This window comes from Oratosquilla oratoria, chromosome 37 (genome assembly GCF_046742065.1).
Source record: "Oratosquilla oratoria isolate Oo_2021 chromosome 37, ASM4674206v1, whole genome shotgun sequence".
In the NCBI taxonomy this organism is placed as follows: Eukaryota; Metazoa; Arthropoda; class Malacostraca; order Stomatopoda; family Squillidae; genus Oratosquilla; species Oratosquilla oratoria.
The window spans coordinates 12,591,306-12,600,935 of record NC_134813.1 but is presented as its reverse complement, the minus strand read 5'-3'; the positions used below and the strand labels follow the sequence as shown (position 1 = coordinate 12,600,935).

General features: G+C 35.1%; 1 protein-coding gene across 1 annotated transcript in view; it reads right to left on the bottom strand.

The window, feature by feature from the left end:
• Nucleotides 1-627: 627 nt before the first annotated feature.
• The window catches only part of LOC143019350 (uncharacterized), a 9,314-nt gene continuing 311 nt past the window's right edge, over nucleotides 628-9,630 (bottom strand). The window contains exons 1-5 of the mRNA XM_076174988.1: nucleotides 9,268-9,630; nucleotides 6,453-9,144; nucleotides 3,124-6,320; nucleotides 2,284-2,349; nucleotides 628-746 (exon numbers count right to left, since the gene is read on the bottom strand). The exon at nucleotides 9,268-9,630 is cut by the window's right edge and continues 311 nt beyond it. Of these exons, the coding sequence (XP_076031103.1) occupies nucleotides 628-746; nucleotides 2,284-2,349; nucleotides 3,124-6,320; nucleotides 6,453-8,452 (5,382 nt within the window). The 5' untranslated portion in view covers nucleotides 8,453-9,144; nucleotides 9,268-9,630. The remainder of the gene's footprint in view (nucleotides 747-2,283; nucleotides 2,350-3,123; nucleotides 6,321-6,452; nucleotides 9,145-9,267) is intronic.

The window sequence follows — 9,630 nt, the reverse complement described above, 5'->3', positions numbered from 1 at the left end:
ATTTTATCTGAAGATCCTCGCTTACAAATTAAAAGTTGTTGGCGACCATTTTATCGAAGCCTTTGACGAGAAAATGAAAGAAGAGAAATTTCGATCCATTAATGAGAAACTAAATCGGCTACAAAACACAGAAACTCTTCTACTAAAGGTAAGACCTACTGTAAGATCAACATACTAAACAATGACTCACTTTATATATTTTATTCTGGCTAACAGTAGACAATTTTATTTAGCTTAAGGCAACCTTTCCTGCTGGAGATGTTGCCATAAGTTGGTCTAACTTCTTTAAGCCATGTTCAGACTAGTTTTTCTGTTCACAATACCATTCCACCAACTATGATAACACACAGTTGTAGTAATTTCCTAACGATTAATGTTTTTTTTGTACAAAATAGCTTAATTTTGATTTGGTTTTAAATTCACCCTCTACAGGCGATGGTACATTGTATAAACTCTATTTCATTGAGCTGAGGTCAAACGCACAAGTATGAATGAGGTTTCAATAGACCTCAACCCCAGATAGACCACAAAAACTTATCTCCCAGCCAAATAAAACCTTCCGAGATCAAGTAGAACAAAATTCATTTAACACAACTTTCTATGAAGCGAGTTAAGGCAATTTACATGTCATACACGCTCATCCGCTTTCTCCAGATCCATAAAAATCGGGACCAGTTCGTCCTTTACTTGAAGGGCTCCCTGACCTTGGTTCTTCTTTGTGAGCTCGTAAACATCACCACTGGAGCCTACTGGATCACACAACCGGAAAAAGGACATTCCTTTATGCTGGCCACCCTTCTGAACAACTTCGTAGCGTTCTGTACATTTTCCTCTTCCACAAATGCTTTAAAAACTGAGGTAATTAAAAAAACAAACAAAGAAATAGATAAATAAGTAAAATAGAATAAAACGGAAAAATAAGTGAATAAATATGGAAATGAATGAATGAGTAGATAAACAAATAAATGAAATAAATAAATAAATGAATAAACGAATAAAATAAACGAATGAATAGATAAGTAAGAATAAATAAAATGAATAGATAAGTACATAAACAAGCCAATAAATATTTATTCTATATCTTCTCTTGAGCAAATGCTTCGTTGACTGAGGCTATGTTGTAAATTATACACATATTAGATAGTTTATGTAAACTGTGATGTATATAGAGTTCATTACTCATATATTTATACACACACCCACACCCACACGCGCGCACACACACACACACACACACACACACACACACACACACACACACACACACACACACACACACACACACACACACACACACACACACACACACACACACACACACACACACACACACACACACGCACGCACGCACAAACGCACGAATGCATGTAACATTGTGAGGCATTCATAATTTGCGTGTGTTTGTAAGTGCGTGCGTAATTGTGTACATATGTGTACGTGCGTGTTTATGTGCATGGTGACACACACGCACACATGTGCTGATGTATGTGTATACTTATGTGTTTTTATGTGTATATGTGTTTGTGTGTATACGTTTATGTGTGTATCCTTGATTCATAAATTATATACAAACGTGTTAGTACGTATACGTGATATATGTGCATATGTAAGAGTTTATCTTTGTGTTTGTTTGTATGCAAGTGTATGTTTTGTGTACGTTTATGTATATATATATATATATATATATATATATATATATATATATACATGTATGTTTATGTGAACCTTTTATGCGTATATGTATATGAATGTAGTGATTATCTGTAGTAAGTATTTTGTAAGTGCTCATGTTTAAACACGTGATATTAAAGAACATTCTTAAAGAGTACTTTTAAAGAGCACGTTTCTTTATTTTATTGGTTGCAGTTTGGATTATATTTGTATATACAATATATATGTGTCTGTACATGTCTGTGTATGTACGTGTATTTGTAAGTACATGTTCATATTTGTCTCTGTATATATATTTTTTGTGTTGTAATTTTTTTTTATTAAAATCTGGGATGAGTATCTGTCAACGCCATCTGTTGTAGTGGCTGTCGTGAGGTACGTAGGTAAAGGAGGAAGTAATAATGTTACGCACCACGCTTGTCTTCTTTATTGGTGTGGTTTCTGTAAATCAATTCAACATTGTAATTTACATTCATAATCAAGCTATCAAAATAGCACTATATGAAACTATGACAAACCTCTATAATTCAGTAATTAATGCATGACAAAATGTATGCTTCATACCATTATTTTCTTTCTTCTTCCGCCCCTTCAGTATTTATCACTCTATACCTCCGTGATCCGTTTCAGCTTCTGTTATATCACGGATGTCACGAATTAACATAATGTCCACAGTAACTTGTGGATATATTACCAAATATATCATAAGTCAAATGATGCAAATAATTCACTCTGCTAATGCTTACCTATTATGCTTCCTGGTCACACTCCCGAAGGTGTTGTCACTTTGACAACTAGACACAGAAAGAACAATACTTGTACGTTCCTCACGAAGAGGATGGGGCACTACTTTTTAGCGGAGGAATACCAGATTGAAAGGATCCACATTATATATATATAAGTCACGTTCTACTCAACATTCTCCCTTTCATATGACTTCTTTAATTCTATTTCATTTTATAACAGTTAATTATTCACTACAATACATCAACTTCGACAAAGACAATTTACATATATTGTACATATAGTAACTGCATGCGTACACACGTGATTATGATTGCCATTAGACTCTAGCCTCCTTTACATGTCAGATATTTTCTCATATCCACCCAGACATAGTACTCTGTACTATACATACATCAAATATCGTAAACCATGATTCGTAATTAATTTTAGTACATACCATTGTCAGTACACTTGAATATCATACAATTGGTGCTTAACACAGATCTAGCACCACTCATGAATAGTAATTAACCTCGATACATATTATACTTTATCTGTAGAACATCATACATCAAATATTCTTATACATAGTGCAATCGGCACTCACACCCTCCCCTTTGTGATCATCCAAGATCACAACATCAATGACGGGAGGTCATTTTTACACTGAGTCACCTTCTAATAATAGTATTAGTTTAGAAATAGGTCGCTTATAAAGTTTCTTACCACGTATTATTTCTACTTGTCTAATCAGTCCATCTGTGCTTTTTATCACTTTCACAACTCTTGCCAATAACCAATGACTGCGTGGTGTGTTATTTTCTACCATTAAGACAATATCTCCTTCTTTGAGATTTCTATTAACTTTCAACCATTTCTGACGTTCTTGCAAACAAGGCAAATACTCCTTTTGCCATCTGCGCCAAAACTCTTTGGCTAAATGCTGTATCTGTTTCCACTTCCTTCTGCTCTCACAGATCATTTCTCCACCATTGAGTGTCACTACATAATTATCCAAATTAAGTAAAGAATTAGGAGTGATGGGACACAAATCGTTCACATCATTTGATACCACAGTCAGAGGTCGACTGTTGATTATACTCTCAACTTCACAAAAAAATGTACTCAAACTATCATCAGACAAGGTTTGTGAACCTATCACAACTTCTAACACTCGTCTGACTAATCCTATCATTCTTTCAAAAACACCACCAAAATGAGAACCTCCAGGAGGAGTGAATACCCAGTCCACACCTCTCTTTGTCAATTCATTACCAATATGACGCATGATAAGATTGTCCTTCAATACCTTATTTGCTCCAATAAAATTTGTGCCGTGGTCACTAATCAATTTACTAACTGTACCCCTTCTGGACATAAACCTGGTAAATGCATTTATCATGCTTTCTGCCGTTAAATCTTGTAAAATCTCTAGATGTATGGCTCTAATGGATAGACAAGTAAATAATATTCCATATCTCTTGACTCGAGATCGTGCTCTCTTCACAAAAAATGGCCCAAAGCAATCTACTCCAGTTACAAAAAATGGTTTCTGATTTACATTTGCTCTATCTACTGGCAAGGCTGCCATCTCCTGAGTGATCGTTGAACTCTTGAAGCGTCTACAACTAACACATTTAGATAATACTTTTCTTACAGCTGAATTACCCTTAATAACCCAGTATTTCTGTCTCAATTGATTTAATACTGCTTGCCTTCCCATGTGTCCTACTTTCATATGATAATGTTGAATGATTAAACTGGTCACATGATGTTCATGGGGAAGAATAACTGGATGTTTCTGGTCCAAGGGCAATTCTAGGTTAATTAATCTGCCTCCTACCCTGAGTATACCATTCAGTAACATAGGTTTAAGTTTCCTTATAGAACTGGAAAGATTAATAGGATCATTTTTGGATAAACAAACAATCTCCTTAGCAAAATAGCAGTTTTGTACAAATTTGATTACTCTTTCTTCAGCAACTTCCATTAATTGAACATTGAGTTCGATAATTGACACGCCTTTTCTTTGCAAATGTCTGACAAATAATATAAGATAACTACATGCTCTTAGCAACTTGAACCATGAAGAATAGTGACAAACTAGTCGTGACATTACATCAACTGTGTGACCTTGTATTGGTTTAACTTCAACTTTCATAACCCTCTTAATTTCAAGATTCGAAAATTCTTCCTTATTTATCTGCTGTTGAACCGGCCAGATCTCTTCATTTTGGGACAAGAAAGCAGGTCCTTCAGACCATCTACTGGTCTGTCTCATTCTAGTGACATCGTCAGCAGGATTATCCCTGCTGGAGACGTACATCCAACATACATCCTCAGAGTTCTCTCGAATCTGAGACACTCGATTAGCTACAAAGGTTTTAAATCTTAAGTGATCATTATGCAAATATTTTAATACTGTAGTTGAATCTGTCCAAATATAAATCTGAGTTAACTTTAAAGGTAGTTCTCTCACTATCACACACTTCAATTTAATGGCTAGCGTGGCTGCCACCAATTCAAGTCTTGGAATTGTAATTGATTTTAAAGGTGCTACTTTAGCTTTTCCCAACATGAAGCTACACTGGATTGTACCATCAATATGTTTGTATCTTAAATATACCACTGAACCATATGCTATTTCACTAGAGTCACAAAATATGTGACACTCAATTGCCTCTACCTTTGACGTTATACCTTTCTTAGTACAACGATCAATACTATACAACTTGAGCTTATTTACTCTTGACATCCAAACATTTATCAATCCTTGATCTATTTCACTCAAAATACAATCCCATCCAATGCCGTTTCTGAATAATTCTTGTAATAATACCCTTCCTTCAAGAACCACTGGTGCTACCATGCCCAGTGGGTCGTAAATTTTACCAATTACTGCTAGCAATTCTCTTTTTGTTCTAGGTATTTCATCAATGTTGATTGATATGCTCATCTCATCCTTGCCAAGATACCAATTCAATCCTAATGTCTTTTGTACCACTTCTTCATCCTCAATGAACTTCTCAATATCATCACTACACTTATCTTTGAGTATATTCTTCAAAACTTCACGGGAATTACTATTGAACTTTGTCAAATTAAATCCACCTTTACTACAAAGATCTATCACATTATTACAATTGTCAATCAACTCATTAATGTCATCGGATGACACCAACATATCATCAACATAGAAGTTATTAAGAACTATTTCACTTACTGATTTATGAAACTGACTCCCGTGATCTTGCACAACTCGTTTTAAAGCATAATTTGCAATACTAGGGGAGCAACTAGCACCAAATGGATGAGAAGTCATCCTCAGTTTAACTATCTCACTTCCTATGTGTCCATCCTTCCACCATAAGAAACGCAAGTAATCTCTATCATCTTTAGGCACTTTAACTTGATAATACATAGTTTCTATATCCGCAGTACATGCATATAGTCCTAATCTAAATCTCAAAAGGACACCTAACAAAAGATTGTTGATGTCAGGTCCTTGTCTCAACAAATCATTTAACGATAAGTCATTTACACGTGCTGCACAATCAAACACTACACGCACCCTATCCCTTTTTGTAGGATGTTGCACTCCAAAATGTGGAACATACCAAGCTTGTTGATTACTCACTTCATACTTAGGTACTTCTTCAGCGTACCCTTTCTCTAGTAAATTAGTCATAAATTGCTTATACTGATAATAATACTCATGATCCTTAAACTTACGCTTCAATTGTTGAAGTCTTTTGACTGCCATAGGTTCACTGTTAGGAACTATCCTAGGTTTCTCTGTCATTGGTAAAGGAATCTCATACTTTCCATTATTCATTTGCCTACACCCAGACTCGACAAATTGTAACCATCTTCTATCCTCTATACTAGGTTCTACCGAATTCAGTGATGAATCTACAAACTCTCTATTATAAGATTCAATCAATTTCCTTTCTAAATAATTACCATCAACCTTTATCTTATTCACAGGAATTTCATGATTATTGTCTATTATTCTTCCACACAATATCCACCCTAAACGTGTTCTCACAGCATACGGATCTCCTGGTTTCTCTGCATGTACAACTTCCCAAGGTTCAGACGCCTCTGGGACATTAATACCTATCATGATTTCTATCTCTCCTTGGCTGTGATCAAATTCTAACTTCATCAAATGTTTCCACCTTTCTACATCATTCTTTCTGATATTATGACTGTGATTGAGAGGAAGTTTATTCACTGCAAATACAGGTGGTAATCTAATTTGGTTATTTCCTTCTATATCGGCTACTGACATCCCTTCAACATTTAGACAAGACATTCCTCTTGTACCTACAATTGTACTTACTTGTAGTGTAGTTGACTGATAATTCATGTCTGTCATTCCAAGCTTCTGCAACAAATTCTTAGTGCAAAATGTGACTGAGCTACCATTGTCAAGGTAACATCTGGTAGTAACAACTTTACCATTTAACTCTACTTGAACTGGGATAGCAGTAGTGTCTCCTACTGAATCTTTCAATTGACTGGATAATACTTGAATTCTAGAATCATCAACCTCATTAGTGACCGCTGGATTTGCCGTTACTTCTTTACTTCCTTCAACCTTGAAATTCTTATTCATCCTATGCATGATTGTAAGATGTGAACCACCGCATTGTTCACAAGTACGAATTACTCTACATTGAAACGCTTTATGTCCTGTCCTTAAACACTTAAAGCAAAGTTCTAAATTGTAAGCTCTATTCAACTTCTCTTCATAACTTAACCATCTTAATTCTGGACATACATCAATGACATGTTCTTCCTGACATAACCAACAAGAAACTCTTGCTTTCTGTGTCACATTGACATGGACTCTTCCATCATAAGGTTCTATACCTTTCTTATAATTCGTCTTTCTATTTGAACTCCATGTGTTCGCTTCTACTTTCTTATCTCTAAATCCTCCCTTACTACTTCTCCCAAATGTTGGGTTACTCAATATTCTTACTTCTTTCTCTAGAAATCTGACTAAGTCTTTAATGTCCACTAGCTTCCCACTCTCAGCTACCTCGTCGACTAGTCTCCTCCATCTATCCTGTAAGTGTCTAGGTAATTTCTCAACCAACTGACGCAACGTCCTAAGATTTTGTAATTCTGAAATTTCATAATTAATGCCCGATATAGCACTTATACATGAATTCAATTCAACGATAAAGTCGTCTAATGCCTCAACATTCTCTTCTCTAATTTCAGGCCAAGCTAGAACCTTATCTATGTGCATTAAAGCTATCCTTTCTTTATTACCGTATCTTTTGTTTAATTCACTTCTAGCTCTTTGATAACCCTTGTTTGTATCTAAATTCAAACACATTCTAACTATGTTGTGTGGTTTACCTTCAGTATATTGTTTTAAATATTGTAACTTTTCACTATCTGACACATGCTTGCTATCAATCAACATATCGAAATCTCTAATAAATTCAAAATATTTATCTAACTGACCATTGAATTTATGAATCACATGGACAGGCATCATGTTCTTTGTCATTAAAGTCGTAACCATGTCTCTATTTGTTTGTTGACTATCACTATTATTCTGATGTGTACTTCTGCAGTCACGAGGATCATTCTCTACATTACTATATACGTTATTGTCAAATTTTCTCAAACTATCAAATTCTGCTATAGCCGATTCTAATTCTGTTTCCAACTCAAGCCTATCCTGTTCTAATTTTAATCTATGCATTTCCATTTCCAACTCTTGTTTCCTTTTCAACTTCTGTAATTTGATATCTAAGCTCGCCCTCTTAGCTATCGCCTTACCTAATTGATTATCTATGTCACTATCCCCTACTTGAGACACACTATCTATTGGTTTCACTGTACCATCTGTTCCTTCTTCTACATGTGTTCTATTGAAAGCTAATAACTCCAGAATGACTTCGTCTGTTTCTAATTCCTCAACTGTAATAAACTCCTGTATCCTATTCATAAGTTCTGCCTTATTGCCAGAACAAGTTTGATTCTTTGCCTTTAGATATGATTTTAGTTGATACACTGTAGCTTTATCCATTTTGTTCAATATAGAATATTCAAGGCTCACTCACACTAAATACAAATAAATGCAACTAGAAACTATACCTCATTTAAATTCCAAGTTCACTCATAATTACCTGTTAGTCATCACTGTGTAACAATTTTAACTAACATGATGTCTACACTGGATCCCAACAATCTGTACACCTTATTATAGATAATATGTAGTAGAATAAACTAGAAAACTATGTTCAAAGACTACCTTGTGTTCTTCTCGTGATCAAAGCACTTAAACATTATAGTATTCACCACCAATTTACATATCAATATCAAATACACCAAGGAATCTCAACTTCACTTTGAAAATGATTACATAATCTCCTATTACTACACTTTCTTGATTCATCCTCAACATTCTCTACACAAATTCTATATATATTAATTCAAATTACACTTTCATACTACCCTCATGGTTCATACGTTGATACTTCTTATGGATCACTGTGGCTCTGGTGACCATGCCGGCCGCATGCAGTCAACTTCTTAATCTTGATGGCGGTATTCCTCCTCCCTGTACCTCAACATGAATTTCAGAAACAGCATAAACTGTTTCCGGAAAATAATGAAACTGTCAACGCCATCTGTTGTAGTGGCTGTCGTGAGGTACGTAGGTAAAGGAGGAAGTAATAATGTTACGCACCACGCTTGTCTTCTTTATTGGTGTGGTTTCTGTAAATCAATTCAACATTGTAATTTACATTCATAATCAAGCTATCAAAATAGCACTATATGAAACTATGACAAACCTCTATAATTCAGTAATTAATGCATGACAAAATGTATGCTTCATACCATTATTTTCTTTCTTCTTCCGCCCCTTCAGTATTTATCACTCTATACCTCCGTGATCCGTTCAGCTTCTGTTATATCACGGATGTCACGAATTAACATAATGTCCACAGTAACTTGTGGATATATTACCAAATATATCATAAGTCAAATGATGCAAATAATTCACTCTGCTAATGCTTACCAATTATGCTTCCTGGTCACACTCCCGAAGGTGTTGTCACTTTGACAACTAGACACAGAAAGAACAATACTTGTACGTTCCTCACGAAGAGGATGGGGCACTACTTTTTAGCGGAGGAATACCAGATTGAAAGGATCCACATTATATATATATAAGTCACGTTCTACTCAACATTCTCCCTT